The 19,762-nt window shown below is 43.3% G+C and overlaps 1 protein-coding gene across 1 annotated transcript in view; it reads right to left on the reverse strand.

Moving 5' to 3' along the window:
• Positions 1-19,762, reverse strand: part of LOC121877296 (laminin subunit alpha-1-like) — a 107,617-nt gene that overhangs the window by 36,866 nt on the left and 50,989 nt on the right. Inside the window, exon 9 of the mRNA XM_042382974.1 lies at positions 18,695-18,889. Coding sequence (XP_042238908.1) covers positions 18,695-18,889 — 195 coding nt within the window. The remainder of the gene's footprint in view (positions 1-18,694; positions 18,890-19,762) is intronic.

Below are 19,762 nucleotides of genomic sequence, written 5' to 3' on the forward strand. Positions count from 1 at the left end.
ATTAAATAACGTTCAAATATAATGAAATAGGTTTGAAAAAATTAGTCCTACGAAATACAACAGAAAAGAGAATAAATCACCAATGAATTACTCTAAAATACACAACATACAGACATACATACAGTATAAACAACACAACCAAATCTATGGAAAAACTGAAATTAACATTTACATTAGTCAGGATATCGGATTCGTTTTCCAGGCATGGGTTCACAATGAGATCGAATCGGGTTCAGGGAAAAGGGTCCAGATTAGGTCTACAATCCGGATATGAATTCAGGGGTTCGTCTTAACTCTGTAGACCAGTCTTCCATGACACTTGCTCCACCAAACAGCCATGAGAATAATTGTTTACTGTATATGATAAAAAGTTCAAGCCAGTTTCAGTGAGGTTCAATAAAGGTTCAAAGGTGTATTTATTTTTCACACTTGGGGTAGAAAAGTTCACCTTGGGTTCATTATCTGGACACTTGGTGAGATTCTGTGTCCCCTGCCGCCTGCTGCTGGGTGTAGGTATAGTCACACACACACACACTGCTCGGCGCAGACTACTCCGGCTACAACAACGCTCTCTCCACCCTGGAAATGCCATTCCTCAGTGACCTCCACCACCAAGCACTAGCAAGGTTTGGCAGTGGACTACTGCACCACCCTCGTCGTCGCCACCTCCTGCAGCCCCCCACCCTACTCGCGCAGTCCGCCACTACAACAAAATTCAGCCCATAAGAGCCCACACTGATAGATATAAGGACAGCACCATCCCATCTATTGTTAAAATAATAAACAACAACTGATTTATGTACTGTACAGCCCTGTAAATGTATTCAATGCATATCATTATGTCTAAATCACATGTAAATTTGTGTATTTTCAGCCACCGGCTGCAACTCTATTAATAAGCCGTTTATTATTATTATTATTATTATTATTATTCACACACACACACACACACACACACACACACACACACACACACACACACACACACACACACACACACACACACACACACACACACACACACACACACACACACACACACACACACACACACACACACACACACAGACACAGAGCCAAACCCACACACACATACACACCCTCAAAAACCAGTGGCCACATCCACACACACACATATACTTATAGACGAACGCACAAACACACAATCATAAATATGCAACAGTTAGATGCATCATATAAGGAAATCCCACAAACAGCTACCACTATCAGCCACATCTGGATCCCAAATACGACTTGAGATGAAAGCCCCGCGACACAACCACGAGAATATACGATAAGATTCACCCCAAGATCAGCAACCAGTTAAGATTAATTTATTCCAATATTCCAGGACTCACACACCTTAATTAAAACCTCTATTTAGGGACAAAACACTTCCTTATGTCTTGGTCAAGTTTTAATTGGAATATCTCAAGTCTCGACGCGTTGTGTGTGTGAGATGTAAAAAGTTCAAGTCTCTTTTCGTAGTGTAGGTAGATTCCGGGGGTGGTAATGTGACTATGTATATAGTAACGTCTGGCAGTATGTGACATAGATGGCGCTCACACACACACACACACGTCACTGACAGGAAACACTTACACCTGACATTTCCTCAAAGTTCACGTCTAGTATACAAGTACTCTGAAGGATCACCAGACAGACAGACGGATGCAGAATCACAGTATGAATGACGTGGTCTTCCGTTAAACTCGTTCTATTCTTAATTCACGGGAGGGATATTTATACTTCTTTTCCATCTGGTACCCAACACAACCAATAGCAATATCTTCATCGTTCTATTAATATTAAATTATATAAAAAACTCGTAACACAGCCAAAAAAAATTCACCTCATCTTTTATTAATTCACATACAAACGCTATTTTCCTTCACCACGACACAGCCAAACTTCTCACTCAGTTCATCTGGGTTCGGAAAAAAAAAATAATAATTGCGTATTATTCCAGACTAACAGACACACGGACAGATGGCGGGGTGTGCATCGACGACAAGAAGTGATACAACGATATACACAAATGCCAATGTGTGGAGAATTATTACAGACGCGAACGCCAGGCGAACAACTCAAAGAGAACATTTATTACTATATAGGTTAAACACGAGACAAAAAATCTAAGTTATGCTTACAGTATCTCGAAAAAAAAATATTTATCTCCCCCAAAATCTAATTATCTCAAAAATCAATTCTCTAAAAAAACTAAGAATCTCTCAAAAAATATAATTGTATCTCAAAAAAACAAATTATCTCAAAAAATCCTAAGAATCTCTCAAAATATTACTATATTTAAAAACAAATCTAATTATCTATAAAAATCCAATTATAAAAAATCTAATTATCTCTCATAAAATCTAATCATCTAAAAAAATTTAATTACAGTATCGCTCCAAAAATTCAAATTATCTCTCCCGCCCAAAAAATTCTAAGTGAAACAGGTAGATAAAGGTAACAAACTCTAATTAATTATCAACCTATGAAAAGGCAACTACACCTCCTGGTATTTGACACGACAACTACGGCTCCTGGCACTTGAGACGCGATAGCTACGGCTCCTGGCACTTGAGACACGACAACTACGGCTCCTGGCACTTGAGACACGACAACTAAGCCTCCTGGCGCCCGAGACGTGACCTACGCCTCCTGGCACTTGAGACGCGATAGCTACGGCTCCTGGCACTTGAGACACGCACGCCTCCTGGCCTTGAGACACGACAACTACGGCTCCTGGCACTTGAGACGTGACAACTACGCCTCCTGGCACTTGAGACGCGACAACTACGACTCCTGGCACTTGAGACACGACAACTACGGCTCCTGGCACTTGAGACACGACAACTACGCCTCCTGGCACTTGAGACACGATAACTACGCCTCCTGGCACTTGAGACGCAGCAACTACGGCTCCTGGCACTTGACACGACTACACCAGACACTTGACACAACCACGACGAGTGACAGTGTTAATGGAATGATGGCGATGGTGGTGGTGGTGGTGGTAGTGGTGGTAGTAGTGGCGATGGTGGTGGTGGTAGTGGTGGTGGTGGTAGTGGTAGTAGTGGTGGTAGTGGTGGTAGTAGTGGTAGTGAAAAAAAGTAGCTATAGCGCAGGAGGTGGGCGCCTCGAACTGGTTAACTACGTTACCGATAAGGGCAAATGGTTTCAGTCTTAATAAACAAGAATTTACAGATGCCATTGCTCCAAAGTACGGTCGGCCAGAAGAAGGTTTGCCCTCCCAATGCGTGTGTGGCTCTTCCTATGATGGCGATCACGCCATGGTGTGCAAGAAAGGGGGCTTCATATGCATGAGGCATGACGAGGTAAGGGATCTCACAGCAAATATGTTGAAGGAAATCTGCGGGGATGTCATGGTAGAACCGACCCTCCTTCCTTTGGATAGTGAGATCTTCCAACATAGGACTTCAAACACATCTAACGAAGCCCGTGTTGACGTCAGTGCTCGAGGATTCTGGACGCGGGGACAGCGAGCTTTCTTCGACATCAGGATTTTTGATCCCATGGCCGTTTGTCACCGTAACCTACACATAGGAGGAACGAGAACGACAAGATAAGGGCATATGGGGAGAGAATTCAAAACGTTGATCAAGGCAGCTTCACTCCTCTGGTGTTCACAACCTCTGGTGGGATGGCACCAAGTGCAAGATGTTTCTACGCCAGACTCGCGGAGTTGATCTCCGAATAGAAGCAGCAGCCCAGAAGTTATGATACAGCCTGGATGAGATGTCGACTGTCTTTCTCTCTCCTTCGGTCGGCTTTGCTCTGCCTCAGGGGAACGAGAGCTTCTGCCCCAACTCCGACAACTGCGGCTCAACTAATTCAACACAGATAGGATAGCTTCTTATGTATTAGGATATTTAATATTAAGGTAATAAAATGGTGGCGAAGGTGTGGCTATTGGGGGAGGCTGGAAGCCTCATTTATAAAAAAAAAAATGTAGTAGTGAAGTAATTAATTGTGGTGTTGGTAGTGGTGGTGGTGGTGGTGGTGGTGGTGGTGGTGGTGGTGGTGGTGGTGGTGGTAGAGACGGCTATGAGGTGGGTGAGTCCATCATAACATTGGTCTGACTCAGCGAGCCGCCTTATCTCTTGTTGACTCCCTTCCCGACGCCCAACTGATGGTGATGAGTCCACCCAACACTACCTTAACTACACACTTTTTTTCCTCAATGTTATCTCTCTGTTATCTCTGTTATCTCTCGGTTATCTCTTGCACTCTGCTGGTAGTACACAGTGGTATTAAATGACGTGTGTGTGTGTGTGTGTGTGTGTGTGTGTGTGTGTGTGTGTGTGTAAGCTTATTTGTCAGCGTCACCAAACACCATTTTCCTCCTCCTCTTCCTTCCCTTCATTCATCTCCTCCTCCTCTTCCTTCCCTTCATTCATCTCCTCCTCCTCTTCCTTCCCTTCATTCTTCTCCTCCTCCTCTTCCTTCCCTTCATTCATCTCCTCCTCCTCTTCCTTCCCTTCATTCTTCTCCTCCTCCTCTTCCTTCTCTCCCGTTCATCCTTCCACATTTTTTCCTCCTTCCCATTCTATTTTATCTGTTACTCTCTCGTCCCTCCTATTCCTCATCCCCTCTTCCTTTATCTCCTCCTGTTCCTCTTCTTCCTCACTATCTCTTCCTCCTCCTCTCCATCCTCTCTTCTAACTCCTCCTCCCCCTGATTCTTCTTGTTCTACTCCCTCTTCCTGCTCCCCTCTTCATTTCCCCCTCTCTAAACCCTCCTTCTCACTCATTTCCTCCTTCATCCTCTACTCCCACTCCTCTCCTTCAACACATCCTCCTACTCCTTCTCTCCTTCATCCACTCCTTCAGTTCTTCCTTCCGTCATCCTTCCATTCACCTGTTGGTGGCGGAGGAGGTGTAGTGTCAGGCGCCCAGGAAGGGTGATTAGTGATGCTGGCTGGACAGGGCGGAGCACACGGGCGTAGCTATCGAGCCCCGCCCGCCCGCCCACGTCCGCTACGCCGCCCACGATCTCCAGCAGGAATGACTAGTATGGGTTGTCCACTACCTCTATGCCGCCCACGATCCTAAATGACTGGGCTGGGTGTCTCTATGCCGCCCATGACCTAAAATATGCCTAACAATTGGCCGCCCACCATCGCTGGAGTGATCATTGGCGCTGTATTCACCACAGATGCAATGGATACTATGCCACCCACGGACGCTATAACAGCCACGGACGCTGCGCTGCCCACGGACGCTTCACCCACCCACGGACGCTATGCCACCCGGACTATAACAGCCGGACTTCATAACGGCCACGGACGCTATGCTGCTGCGGACGCCTACCACCCACACGGACGCTATGCCACCACAGACGCTATAACAGCCACAACTATGCTACCCACGGACTATACCACCCACGGACGCTATACCCGCCACGGTGGCTATAAACCCACGCCTGTCACAAACGGACGCTATACCCGGCCACGGACGCTAAGCCAGCCGGACCGCCACCAGCCACGGACGCCTAAGCCAACCACGGACGCTATGCCAGCCACGGACACGCTAAGCCAGCCACGGACGCTATACCAGCCACGGACGCCATACCGCCAGAAGGAGTCCACGCCCAAGAAATAACAACAACGATATTGCTGTGACAGCAGGTGTGAAGCGACGATGATGAGATAGTGAAGCAGTGATACAGGGAGATAGTGAAGCAGTGATACAGTGAGATAGTTAAGCAGTGATACAGGGAGATAGTGAAGCAGTGATACAGGGAGATAGTTAAGCAGTGATACAGGGAGATAGTGAAGCAATGATACAGGGAGATAGTGAAGCAGTGATACAGTGAGATAGTGAAGCAGTGATACAGTGACACAATATGTAAAGTTCTTGGGTCACATATTATAATTATATATCTTGTAAGACTATTATAAATTAGTACAGTTATTATAGCCCCATGAGTACACAGATTAACTCCTCAGTAAGATGATTTAACCCCTTGAGTACGATGATTTAACCCCCTGAGCACAGTGATTTAACCTTCTGAGTACAATGACTCGGTCCACTTGAGTACGATGTGTTTACTCTTTAAATACAATGACCTTTCAGTTAAACTTTGTCAAGCTTTAAGCAGTGACGTCAGCTTTACATAAATTATATAACGAAAAAATTTTTACTGATGAATAGTTATAGTTTTATTTGCGGATATTTTCTTATTTAAGGATATTTTTATTTGTGGATATTTTTATTTGTGGATATATTTTATTTGTGGGTATATTTTATTTATGGATGTTTTGTGGATATTTTTATTTGTGGATATTTGTGTGGGTATTTTTTATTTATGGATATTTTTGTGGATATTTTCTATTTGTGGATATTTTTTATTTGTGGATATTTTCTATTTATGGATATTTTTGTAGATATTATTATTTACGGATATTTGGGGGGATATTTTTATTTATGGATTTTTTGGTGGATATTTTTATTTGTGGAGAGAGAGAGAGAGAGAGAGAGAGAGAGAGAGAGAGAGAGAGAGACCACCCGGTGCTTTTGTTTACATGTTGCTGTCTGTGAGGCTTAAACCGGTCTTCTCACTTAACCTAACCTAACCTAACCTCACCTAACCTAACCTAACCTAACCCAACCTCACTTTAATATACCATCCCCTATATCAATACGTGGACTTATATACGTAATATGTACGTTGAGGATACATTATATGTACGTTGAGGATATGTGTATTTATGTGTGAGTTAGTATGTGTCATATGAGTCACCTCCTATACTTGTTCTGTACCACTTGATCTGTACCACTTAATCCACCACTTACATCTTTTAGTATGAGTTTAATTTATAGTGTATGCTTTCCTCTCAAAATATATATTCAATTCAAATAACTAACCTAACCTAACCTGACCTAACCTAACCTAACCTGACCTGACCTAACCTGACCTAACCTAACCTAACCTGACCTAACCTAACCTAACCTAACCTAACCTAACCTAACCTAACCTAACCTGACCTGACCTAACCTTATAACTAAAAGATATGTCCCTCAATATTGTCAATGCCTATGGCCTGGCACTTGACATCATTAAGGACCTGCCACACACTCATCATTCTGTCACTTTATGTAACTTGCTGACAAAACCCATGACCCTTCAGGCTTTTACGCCTTTAATGCACGATTCATAAGGGCAAGCATGAACTCCGCATGCTTCCCAGATGGGCGCTGTAAACGCTTCTGCGCTTCACCTTGCACAGGATGTAATGTGGTGCCCAATAAACTAGCCCCCTCGGGAGCAATCTAAAAAAAAATCTATACACGTCAAGGATAGAAGTAAGAAAAATCGGCAGAGGAAAATTATAAAAATCCGCAGGGAATGGGAAAAAATCGGTAGGGAAAATGAGACAAATCGGCGGAGGAAAATGAGAAAAATCGGCGGAGGAAAATCAGATAAATCGGTAGGAGAGGAAAACACTCAAAAATAAGATGACCAAAGCAGCACCATAACCCAGGGCTGACCAGGTTAGGTCAGGTCAGGTCAGGTTGGGGAGGTGACGTTTTCCAATCACTTCGTTATAAAGTCTTAACGAATGGATACGTCTTTAGTGAATCCCTTTACGTTACTCTTTATCATTTCTATTTAATTACGTCTTTTATTGTCTTTGTAGCCTGTATGTATGTATGTATGACGTATGTATGTATGTATGACGTATGTATGTATGTATGTATGACGTATGTATGTATGTATGACGTATGTATGTATGTATGACGTATGTATGTATGTATGTATGACGTATGTATGTATGTATGACGTATGTATGTATGTATGACGTATGTATGTATGTATGTATGACGTATGTATGTATGTATGACGTATGTATGTATGTATGACGTATGTATGTATGTATGTATGTATGTATGTATGTATGTATGTACGACGTATGTATGTATGTATGTATGTATGTATGTACGTATGTATGTATGTATGTAGGTACGTATGTATGTATGTATGTATGTATGTACGACGTATGTATGTATGTATGTATGTATGTATGTATGTATGTATGTATGACGTATGTATGTATGTATGTATGTATGTATGACGTATGTATGACGTATGTATGTATGTATGACGTATGTATGTATGTATGACGTATGTATGTATGTATGTATGACGTATGTATGTATGTATGTATGTATGTATGTATGTATGACGTATGTATGACGTATGTATGTATGTATGACGTATGTATGTATGTATGACGTATGTATGTATGATGTATGTATGTATGTATGTATGTATGTATGTATGTATGTATGTATGTATGACGTATGTATGTATGATGTATGTATGTATGTATGTATGTATGTATGTATGTATGTATGTATGACGTATGTATGTATGTATGACGTATGTATGTATGATGTATGTATGTATGTATGATGTATGTATGTATGTATGTATGTATATATGTATGTATGTATGACGTATGTATGTATGTATGAAGATTAAATACGAATAAATCAACCTAACCTAACCTAACCTGACCTGACCTGACCCAGTGAAACAAAATGATGTGATTTGGGTCTCAGGTGAACTACAAGGTATACATACCCTTCTATGTATACCTTGTGTGAACTATGTATTAAAATAGTATACCAAGCAGAACGATATGTGAGCATAGTTAATTATTTTTCTTCCTTAATTACCTGGTTTAAATTACCGACAATATTACCTTTATTGTCCCATTAAGTAGTAGGTAAAACTAGTCCATCGTGTTAATAAACCAAAAATAAACCACTAAAACGCTCCACTAAACAGGATATTTCACGGTAAAACTAATCCCGGATAAAACTTGATTTATTGGTTTTAAGTTAACACGACAATAGCCTCTTCACACTCCACTAACCAAGACACACCTGGGTAAAACTGGTTTATTAGGTAACTATAAACCTCCACTTAAGACATATAAACCACGTTAAACCGCGTTAAACCTCGTCTCATCTGATTTCAATAACAAGATACATTTACCATAACACCAGGAGATAATTTGTGCCGGAGTTAAACCAGTTTCTCAGGCATATATAAACCGCTTGCCTTGGTGGTTTATCCCGGGGTTAAACCTACTGTAGTCTGTGTATCAGGTTTACATAAACACGCAAATGCCTCCTCCTCCTCCTCCTCCCAGGTAGCCAATTCTGCGCACCCACCTTATCAACTAGCAATTAGAGGTCACTAGCCAGATGTTGTGCTCACTCTTACGCCCCGACAACATAATAGTACTATTTACAAGTAGAACCCTGGCGTATGTTCGTCTGGCGTAGCCCTAAATGTATGTGTAAAGTAAAATCCTGATTATTGTGCAACTTCTAAATATAAACCATTATTATTGTTGTTATTATTATTATTAATGGATCTAAAATATAGTAATTTCTACATATATCTCAAACTATTTCAAGTAAGTTTCCCATCAACTCGGAAACACTCATAATTCTTTTATTAGTTACAGCCCATTGTACTAATCCTTACCCTGATATTGTAATGTTTATCTGGTGTCTAGTTCCTACCTTAGCTAAGACCATATACAGGTATTTACAAATTTAGAGAAGATTGCTGTCATGTTGCAGTTAAGAGTACAGACTGTAGCACACACACCTGTAGAACGTGTCTAACAGGTGTGCAGGGCCAGAGTACCTGTGTAGGTGTGTGTAGGTTACCAACACCCACACACACCTGTAGCCAGACGGACTCACTGGCGGACGTCATCAATTATCATACCTGCCCGGCGCCTCCACCCTCCTTCCTCCACCTACACACCACATACACACATACACATACACACACATATATACACTAAGATACACACGAATATATACACAGCACACATCGAAGTATTACACACACACACACACACACACACACACACACACTGTACAGTCATGAATACATACACAACAAATACGGGTACAAAAACATGCATACATACACATAAAATACATACAAATACATATACAGGATACATATGTGTTAAGTAATATTATTATTATTATTATTATTATGCCATTGGTGTTAAATTCTTGGGTCACGTAACATATTCTTTCAAGATCTCTCTCTCTCTCTCTCTCTCTCTCTCTCTCTCTCTCTTATATGACAACAAAACACTTATTTTTAAGCTGTGATAATCAAGACCGCCTTTGCTGACCGAACTGAGAGTGCATTTCCTCCCCTAGATGTAAGAGAACTCAGGTTAGGTTAGGTTAGGTTAGGTTAGGTTAGGTTAGGTTAGGTTACAAACATACACAATATTCACACATACTCTGCATATACTTAAGACATTCATACATTCACGCTCTGGCTTCCCACTTAATCCTAACCTCACCTCACCTAACCTAACCTAACCAAATCATTAAGATAAATTAGCCAATCATCTGGCAGCAATAACAAGAGTTTATCCAGAAGAAAATCGTTCGCCAATTAGATACGCCCCTACTTATCTGTCAGCCAATCAGCGTCGCCACTCTTTATCTCTCAGCCAATCAGTGCTGTCTCTGCTATACGTCAACCAATAAGTGCCGGTCCTGCTTAAAAGTCAACAATCATCGTCGCCTCGGCTTAAACGCCAACCAATCACCATCACCGACTTAAAACATCAACCAATCACCATCACCGACTTAAAACATCAACTAATCACCACCTCGACTTAAAACATCAACCAATCACCATCACCGACTTAAAACATCAACCAATCATCGTCGCCTCGACTTAAAACATCAACCAATCACCATCACCGACTTAAAACATCAACCAATCACCACCTCGACGTAAAACCAACCAATCACATCACCTTGACTGAAAACATCAACCAATCACATCACCTCGACTTAAAACATCAACCAATCATATCACCTCGACTAAAAACATCAACCAATCACCATCACCGACTTAAAACATCAACCAATCACCATCACCGACTTGAAAACATCAACCAATCATATCACCTCGACTAAAAACATCAACCAATCACCATCACCGACTTAAAAACATCAACCAATCACCATCACCGACTTAAAAATCTCAACCAATCACCATCATCGACTTAAAACATCAACCAATCACCATCACCGACTTAAAACATCAACCAATCACCATCGACCATAACTTACAGGTGAAATCTTAAACACGTATGAACAACCAATGATATTTAGGTTTAATCACGAGGGTGTCTTTTGATTGGGCGTTCCCGGTGGCGGTCATCCCACGGTGTCCTCGGTTCGACCCCCTGATTGCTGGGCACACCTGAGTTATGGCCGGTAAATATAGGGGCAGTCATAGGCAAGTGATGTCGATAGGTAGTGTACTCAACCCACGCTCTCGCTAGTCCGGTACTCAACCCTCAGTCATGTACTCAACCCTTAATCTTGTACTCAGCCCTCGGAGTCTCTCACTATATGACCACGCCCACACCTGGAGTCTCTTATATATGACCACGCCCACACCTGGAGTCTCTCACTATATGACCACGCCCAAACCTGGAGTCTCTCACTATATGACCACGCCCACACCTTGGAGTCTCTTATACATGACCACGCCCACACTTGAGTTCTTATATATGACCACGCCTGCACACCTGAGTCCCCACTATATGACCACGCCCACACCTGAGTCTCTTATACATGACCACGCCCACACCTTGAGTCTCTTATATATGACCACGTCCACACCTGGAGCTCATATATGACCACGCCCACACCTGAGTCTCCATGACCACGCCCACACCTGAGCCCTCTCACTATATGACCACGCCCACACCTGGAGTCTCTCACCATATGACCACGCCCACACCTGAGTCTCTCACTATATGACTACGCCCACACCTGAGAGTGACCACGCCCACACCTGAGTCTCACTATATGACCACGCCCACACCTGAGTCTCTCACTATATGACCACGCCCACACCTGGAGTCTCTCTCAATATGACCAAGCCCACTGAGTCTCTCACTATATGACCACGCCCACGCCTGGAGTCTCACTATATGACCACGCCCACACCTGGAGTCTCTCACTATATGATCACGGCCACACCTGAGTCTCTTATATATGACCACGCCCACACCTGAGTCTCTCACGATATGACCACGTCCACACCTGGAGTCTCACTATATGACCACGCTCCACACCTGAAGTTCTCACGATATGACCACGCCCACACCGAAGTCTCACGATATGACCACGTCCACACCTGAGTCTCTCACTATATATGACCACGTCCACACCTGAGCTCCTTTCTACTTATGACCACGCCCACACCTGAAGTCTCTCATGATATGACCACGCCCACACCTGAGTCTCTCACTATATGAACACGCCCATACCTGAAGTCTCTCACGATATGACCACGCCCACACCTGAAGTCTCTCACGATATGACCACGCCCACACCTGGAGTCTCTCACTATATGACCACACCACACCTGGAGTCTCTCACCACGCCCACACCTGAGCCCTCACTATATGACCACGCCCACACCTGAGAGTCTACACTATGCACGCCCACACCTGGACACTATGACCACGCCCACACCTGAAGTCTCACTATATACCCACGCCCACACCTGGAGTCTTTATATGACCACGCCCACACCTGGACTGACCACGCCCACACCTGGTCTTTATATATGACCACGCCCACACCTGAGGTCTCTCTTTTATATATGACCACGCCCACACCTGAGTCTCTCACTATATGACCAGTCCACACCTGGTCTCTTATATATGACCACGCCCACACCTTGAGTCTCTCACTCATATGACCACGCCCACACCTGGAGTCTCTCACTATATGACCACGCCCACACCTGGAGTCTCTCACTATATGACCACGCCCACACCTGGAGTCTCTCACTATATGACCACGCCCACACCTGGAGTCTCTCACTATATGACTACGCCCACACCTGGAGTCTCTCACTGGAAAGTATTAAAAGGAGGCTGCATAGATTCATGGATGATAGAGAGTGGTAGTAACTCTGGACAGGAGCTGCCATGCACAGGCCAACTGGCCTATTGCACTCCTTATTTTCTTATGTTCTTATGTTCATAAAATCTATCAACCGGGTTTTTATTAACTCACAAAATTCAATCACGGTATTTTAATAGCTTCAGAAAAACCCTAACAACTGGTTTTTATCGACGGCAAGTATCTATTTTATTTTAGCTGTAAAATAGACGAAGTAACATTAAACTAACCTAACATCACTTAACCTAACCTCACTTAACCTAACCTGACGTAACCTAACCTGACGTAACCTAACCTAACCTAACCTGACGTAACCTAACCTACCCTCAAATTAACCTAACCTGACCTCACTTAATCAAACCAAACCTCACTTAACCTAACGTAACCAAACCTCACGTGCTAACCTAACCTAACCTAACCTAACACAAATCAATTAACCCAAGCTAGTGTTAAATTGCCTCCCTTTGGGTGTTTAAACTACCAAGGTTAATTTCACCGTTCGACTTCTGCTTATCGATAACAATGAGTTTATTAAAAGAGGTTAAGTTAGGTTAGGTTAGGTTGACGTTAGGTTAGGTTAGGTTGACGTTAGGTTAGGTTGACGTTAGGTTAGGTTGACGTTAGGTTAGGTTAGGTTGACGTTAGGTTGACGTTAGGTTAGGTTAGGTTGACGTTAGGTTAGGTTAGGTTCACATACTTTTTAAAATTATCGATGTATATATTTTTTTTACATAACAGTATAAAGAATTAGATTCAAATTAGCTAAGTTTTTTTTCTACAACAGAATTTCTAACTAGGCTTTTCCCCTCTCGCCCAGTGTTAACTCACTGTAGGCCGCAGTTTATCAGTTCAGGTAAAGTTAAGTGTTCCATAAACGCCCTAGCGGCAGGTGGGTCCTCGTCCGTGGTCCTAAAATAGCCACATAACGGACACGTACGGGATTCTATGCTAACGAGACTAATTCACGAACAAGTACGGGATTCTATGCTGAGACGGTAATTCACGGACACGAAGGGGATTGTACGTTAAAGAACACCTCATTCAAGGACACGTACTAACTTCTACTTAGCGAAGGAGTGATTTCATGGCAAGTACTGGAGTTCACCTTAACGAACCAGGAATGCCATGTAACGTACAGGACGCTTCGTAAGCTAACAAATAAATCACGGACACGTACCCAATTCTATACAACGAAACCAGTAATCCGTATACTTGAATCAACGCTATTAAAATCTGCTCACAAAAAAGGATTTATGAGCTATCCAAATTAAAATCGGTAAACACAAGGTACATGAAATATAATTTAACCTAATCCAAAGCTAAAATCCCTCGCATTCAAAAACCAGTCCTAAGCTAAAAATCCACAAACAATCCGTCATAATCAATCCAAAGCTAAATATCCACAAGCACTCATAATCACAAACCAATCCAAAGCTAAAATCCACAAACGCCCAATCATCTAATCTAAAGCTAAAAATCCACACAAATACTCATTCATAACCCAATCCGAAAGCTAAAATCTGGTAACATCAGATTTCTAAAGCTAACTAAACCAAAATCCTCCCAAAACACCAAGTGGTCCCCATCCCAACGTGTCGACAATGGGCGGACACGGACTAAACTATGGGACCAAGAACCAATAACAAGAGGGACAGGTCCTAAACCGTATAGTGAAGGGTGTCTCCGTTGCTCCTCAGGTCATAAACCGATCTTAGTAATTTTACGACAGTTTTATATACGGGTTAACGGGTGGTGACGAGCCTTTAACGGAGGAGGCTGGGGTGAGGAGGTATAACACACACAGGCACACATATAATACTTTGCTCTCACTCGAAATCAAGTATGACGATCATCCAGCTATGATACAATGGTATGAGTTATTAAGGATGTCACCTAGGTTGGTGAGTTTTGAGGTGACTAAAGAGGCCGATAAGGGACCGGCAGGGTCGATCACAGATGTTGTATATGTGGGGGGCTACATCTAGTGAGGGAGGGGCGACGGCAGCGTCTTTCCGGCGTTGGCGCTTGTGTGCCTCGTTATGCAGTCGGGCTACTGGAAAGTATTGACACCTTCTCGTGTGGTGCTCCTCCAAGCGTCACGGTGTGGAGTAATCGACTCCCAGGTGAGGGGGTCGATTTGGCACTTTTTCAGGTTTGTCTTAAGACTATCCTTATCTTTTCAATTGCCTACCAGCGTTACTTTTATTATTAGTAAGGTGACTGTAAAGTAGCTGCTTTGGCAGTCTACTTTCGTCCATAGACTACGTTGGTGAAAGTTTTCAATTGCCTTGAGGTGCCTCCTGTATGTGACCCATGTCTCACTGCCATATAGCAGAGTGGGGAGGACCACTGCTCGATATACGTGCAACACATATACATACATACATACATACATACATACATACGTACATACATACATACATGAAGAAATTCCTCTGACGTTAATATTAATGAGAAGGCATCAAACACGTTATATACATGTGATTTGCCTCTTACACACACAGCTTAATGTAACCACAGCTAACAATAACACGGCTGATCAATAACCTAAGATAAGTTTCAATAACTGTGTAAATAACAAGACCTTAGGTTGTTAAATGCGTCCAACACAACTTTAAAACAGTATCAACAGACGGACGACCAGACAGACGGACGGACAACAAAAAACTTGCTTAGTAAATTGAATACCAACAATGATATGTAAACAGGACATCAACTACGTAAACAGTAAACAGAACCTAAACCACGTCAACAGAACCTAAACCACGCCAACAGAACCTAAACCACGTCAACAGAACCTAAACCACGTCAACAGAACCTAAACCACGCCAACAGAACCTAAACCACGTCAACAGAACCTAAACCACGCCAACAGAACCTAAACCACGCCAACAGAACCTAAACCACGCCAACAGAACCTAAACCACGTCAACAGAACCTAAACCACGCAAACAGAACCTAAACCACGTCAACAGAACCTAAACCACGCCAACAGAACCCAAAACCACGTCAACAGAACCTAAACCACGCCAACAAGAACCCAAACCACGCCAACAGAACCTAAAACCACGTCAACAGAACCCAAACCACGTCAACAGAACCTAAACCACGCCAACAGAACCTAAACCACGTCAACAGAACCTAAACCACGCCAACAGAACCTAAACCACGTCAACAGAACCTAAACCACGTCAACAGAACCTAAACCACGCCAACAGAACCTAAACCACGTCAACAGAACCTAAACCACGCCAACAGAACCTAAACCACGCCAACAGAACCTAAACCACGCCAACAGAACCTAAACCACGTCAACAGAACCTAAACCACGCAAACAGAACCTAAACCACGTCAACAGAACCTAAACTGACTATACAAGCGGGATGCTGACTATACAAAACGGGGCACTGACTATACAAAACGGGGCACTGACTATACAAAACGGGGCACTGACTATACAAAACGGGGCATTAATTAAGTACACAGCTGCGGGTACATCTACAGGGAGGAGGAGGAGGAGGAGGAGGAGGAGGAGGAAGAGGAAGACCCTGGGATGAGAGGCGCTGCAAGGAAGAGTCTTAATGGTTGGACAATATCAAGAGGTAAGTACACTGGTATATACACGCCTTGAGGTACCCCAGGCAATGTACTGTAGACGATTGATGACACCACTCACATTCTCTCTCTCTCTCTCTCTCTCTCTCTCTCTCTCTCTCTCTGTCATACTTCCTCTGTTCTTTTTCTCTCCCCCTGCCTCCCTTCTTCCTCTTTCCTCTTTCTTTCGCTCTCCTTCCCTTCAGTCTCTCTATCTCTCTCTCCCTTTCGTAACTTCAGGTAAGGTAAGGTTAGGTAAGGTTAGGTTAGGTTAGGTTAGGTTAGGTTAGGTAGGTTGTGTTGTGGGTTAGGTTCGGTAAGGTAAGGTAGGGTTAGTCGATCATTGGTGCCCAGCTGACCCAAAATTCCCCCCCCTTTTCTTCCTTCTCGTGGAGGTGTAGGAGTCTTCAACCTTCCTCCCCCTACCCCCCTCCCTCCCTCCCCCCCAACAGAGAAATAAGGACTCCCAAGTATTCGTGCGAGGGTAGACACGCTTGAGTGCACAGAACATTCCCCTAACACACACACACACACACACACACACACACACGTAAGATCTACACTAATTAACAAGCCGTGGCCAGATGAACGTACCATGAATACCTGACCCCCACGTTCACTACCTACTGTTTATAAAGTACTGTACTTGATGTAGATGGTAGATCATGATGGCCCACAATCAACCTAATACCTGGGCCATACGTTCACCTCACATCTACCTATCTACCCCTACCAGGCTCACACGTTCACCTAACCTAACCCAACCTAACCCAACCTAACCCAACCTAACCCAACCTAACCCCATCCCACAAATACAATCAGGATAGCTAATCAGGTAAAATAACTAGGATAAAAATTCTTCAGGTGACACGAGGTTCAGTAATACCCCCACCAGGGCTTGAGATATCACGCCTTAATGCCCTAAGGTACAGTATTCACCTTTGTCGACCTACCCACAATGATGTTTACTATTAACCCCGTGTTTATTATGGTCATTCCTCAACGCTACACGGTGTCAACGATGCACCATATACCGTCAATATCACGTTGTGTTGTGGGAATAGATGAGGGTACAGGTATTCGTCTGGACATACCTGTTGGTAATTAAGTTTTAAGATATATGCTTTCTGGAATGTTTTTTTTTTTTCTATTAACCCTTTGAGGAGGAGGATTTAACCCTTTGAGCACGGTGATTTAACCCTTTGAGGACGATGATTTAACCCTTTGAGAACGATGATTTAAACTTTTGAGGACGATGATTTAACCCTTTGAAGACTATGGTTTAACCCCTTGAGGAGGAGGATTTAACCCTTTGAGGACGATGATTTAACCCTTTGAGGAGGGTGATTTAACCCTTTGAGGAGGGTGATTTAACCCTTTGAGGAGGGTGATTTAACCCTTTGAGGAGGGTGATTTAACCCTTTAAGGACGATGATTTAACCCTTTGAAGACGATGATTTAACCCTTTGAGAGCGTGTTTTATCCCACTCATCCTCAGAGGGTTAAGTCATCGTCCTGAAAGGGTTAAATATGCAATTTTCATTTACATTTATGTAGACAAGTATCTTCTAACCTTAAGACGGACCATAGGGTAAAATTGACTTTCCTGTTATCTTCCTAACCTAACCTAACCTAAACCTCACCTAACCAAACCTAACCTAACCAAACCTAACCTAACCTACTGTGAAAATGTGACAACTATTTCTAACATTAACCACTAAGTTAATTTATGATTACTTTTATTTAACCTCTTGAGTACGAATATAACCCTTTCGATTAAGATGATAAAATGACCTGAGTACAATAACAACGCCGAATACGATGAGTCCGATAAGTCCTTAATCTACTGAGTACATTGTCTTCCTGAACTCGGGACAGACTCCCCACAAAGCCTACATATCTCTTCACCTTCTCCTCAGCAAAACCTATTGAAGAGGTCATAGAATCATCGGCTCCTCTCCCTACAGAAGATGTCCGTCCCCTCACCTTACGTCTCTATAGGGGGCAAACCTTCACCTCTTCCTACACAAGACAATTATCACCTTCCTCTATCTCCTCCTCTCCTCTTGTCCTTCTCTCTCACTTACCTGTTCTAAGTCGAGGGTGATGGTGACCCACTCGAACTTCCTGTTGGCGGCGAGTGAAGGGGACTGCCACCAGGAGTTAGTGCCGTCGATGGCGTTGGTGATGGGATGACGCCTGGCAGGGTCGGGTGAGCGAGAATCACACACACCACACTGAGGTGCACGGTTACCCGAGTGTTCCGTCAACTTGCAGTACACCTGTCAATATAAACACCTGTCTTAGTTACACCTGTCAACATAAACACCTGTCGTAGTTACACCTGTCAACATAAACACCTGTCTTAATTACGCCTGTCAACATAAACGCCTCTTACTTACGCCTGTCAACATAAACACCTGTCGTAGTTACACCTGTCAACATAAACACCTGTCATAATTACGCCTGTCAACATAAACACCTCTTACTTACGCCTGTCAATATAAACACCTGTCTTAGTTACACCTGTCAACATAAACACCTGTCGTAGTTACACCTGTCAACATAAACACCTGTCTTAATTGCACCTGTCAACATAAACACCTGTCTTAATTGCACCTGTCAACATAAACACCTGTCTTACTTACGCCTGTCAACATAAACACCCGTCTCAGTTACACCTGTCAACAAAAACACCTGTCAACATAAACACCTGTCATAATTAAGGTATTTCTAGGGATATTATCCGAGATACCGCAGGGCAATTACCTTATTTACCACCTGGTCACCATCTGAGTACCTATAATGGTATCACCTGAGTTACCACCTGGTCAACATCTGAGTACCTATAATGGTATCACCTGAGTTACCACCTGGTCACCATCTGAGTACCTATAATGGTATCACCTGAGTTACCACCTGCACACTACCTGACACACTCCTTGGGGTACCACCTGGCCACCACCTGAGACAGCTCCAGTTATCTGACCATAAAAGTCACCCTGAGTCTGGCTGCATATATTGTGGAGCTGACTCACGCCCTTCACGCCCACAACCTTACTATCACGCCCACCTAACACTACCACGCCCTCGCCCCACCAGCCCTTGACACCTCAGACCTACAGCCTACTTTCATGGCCTAAAATAGACACCCA

The sequence above is a fragment of the Homarus americanus genome, unplaced genomic scaffold (assembly GCF_018991925.1).
Source record: "Homarus americanus isolate GMGI-L3 unplaced genomic scaffold, GMGI_Hamer_2.0 scaffold367, whole genome shotgun sequence".
NCBI lineage: Eukaryota > Metazoa > Arthropoda > Malacostraca > Decapoda > Nephropidae > Homarus > Homarus americanus.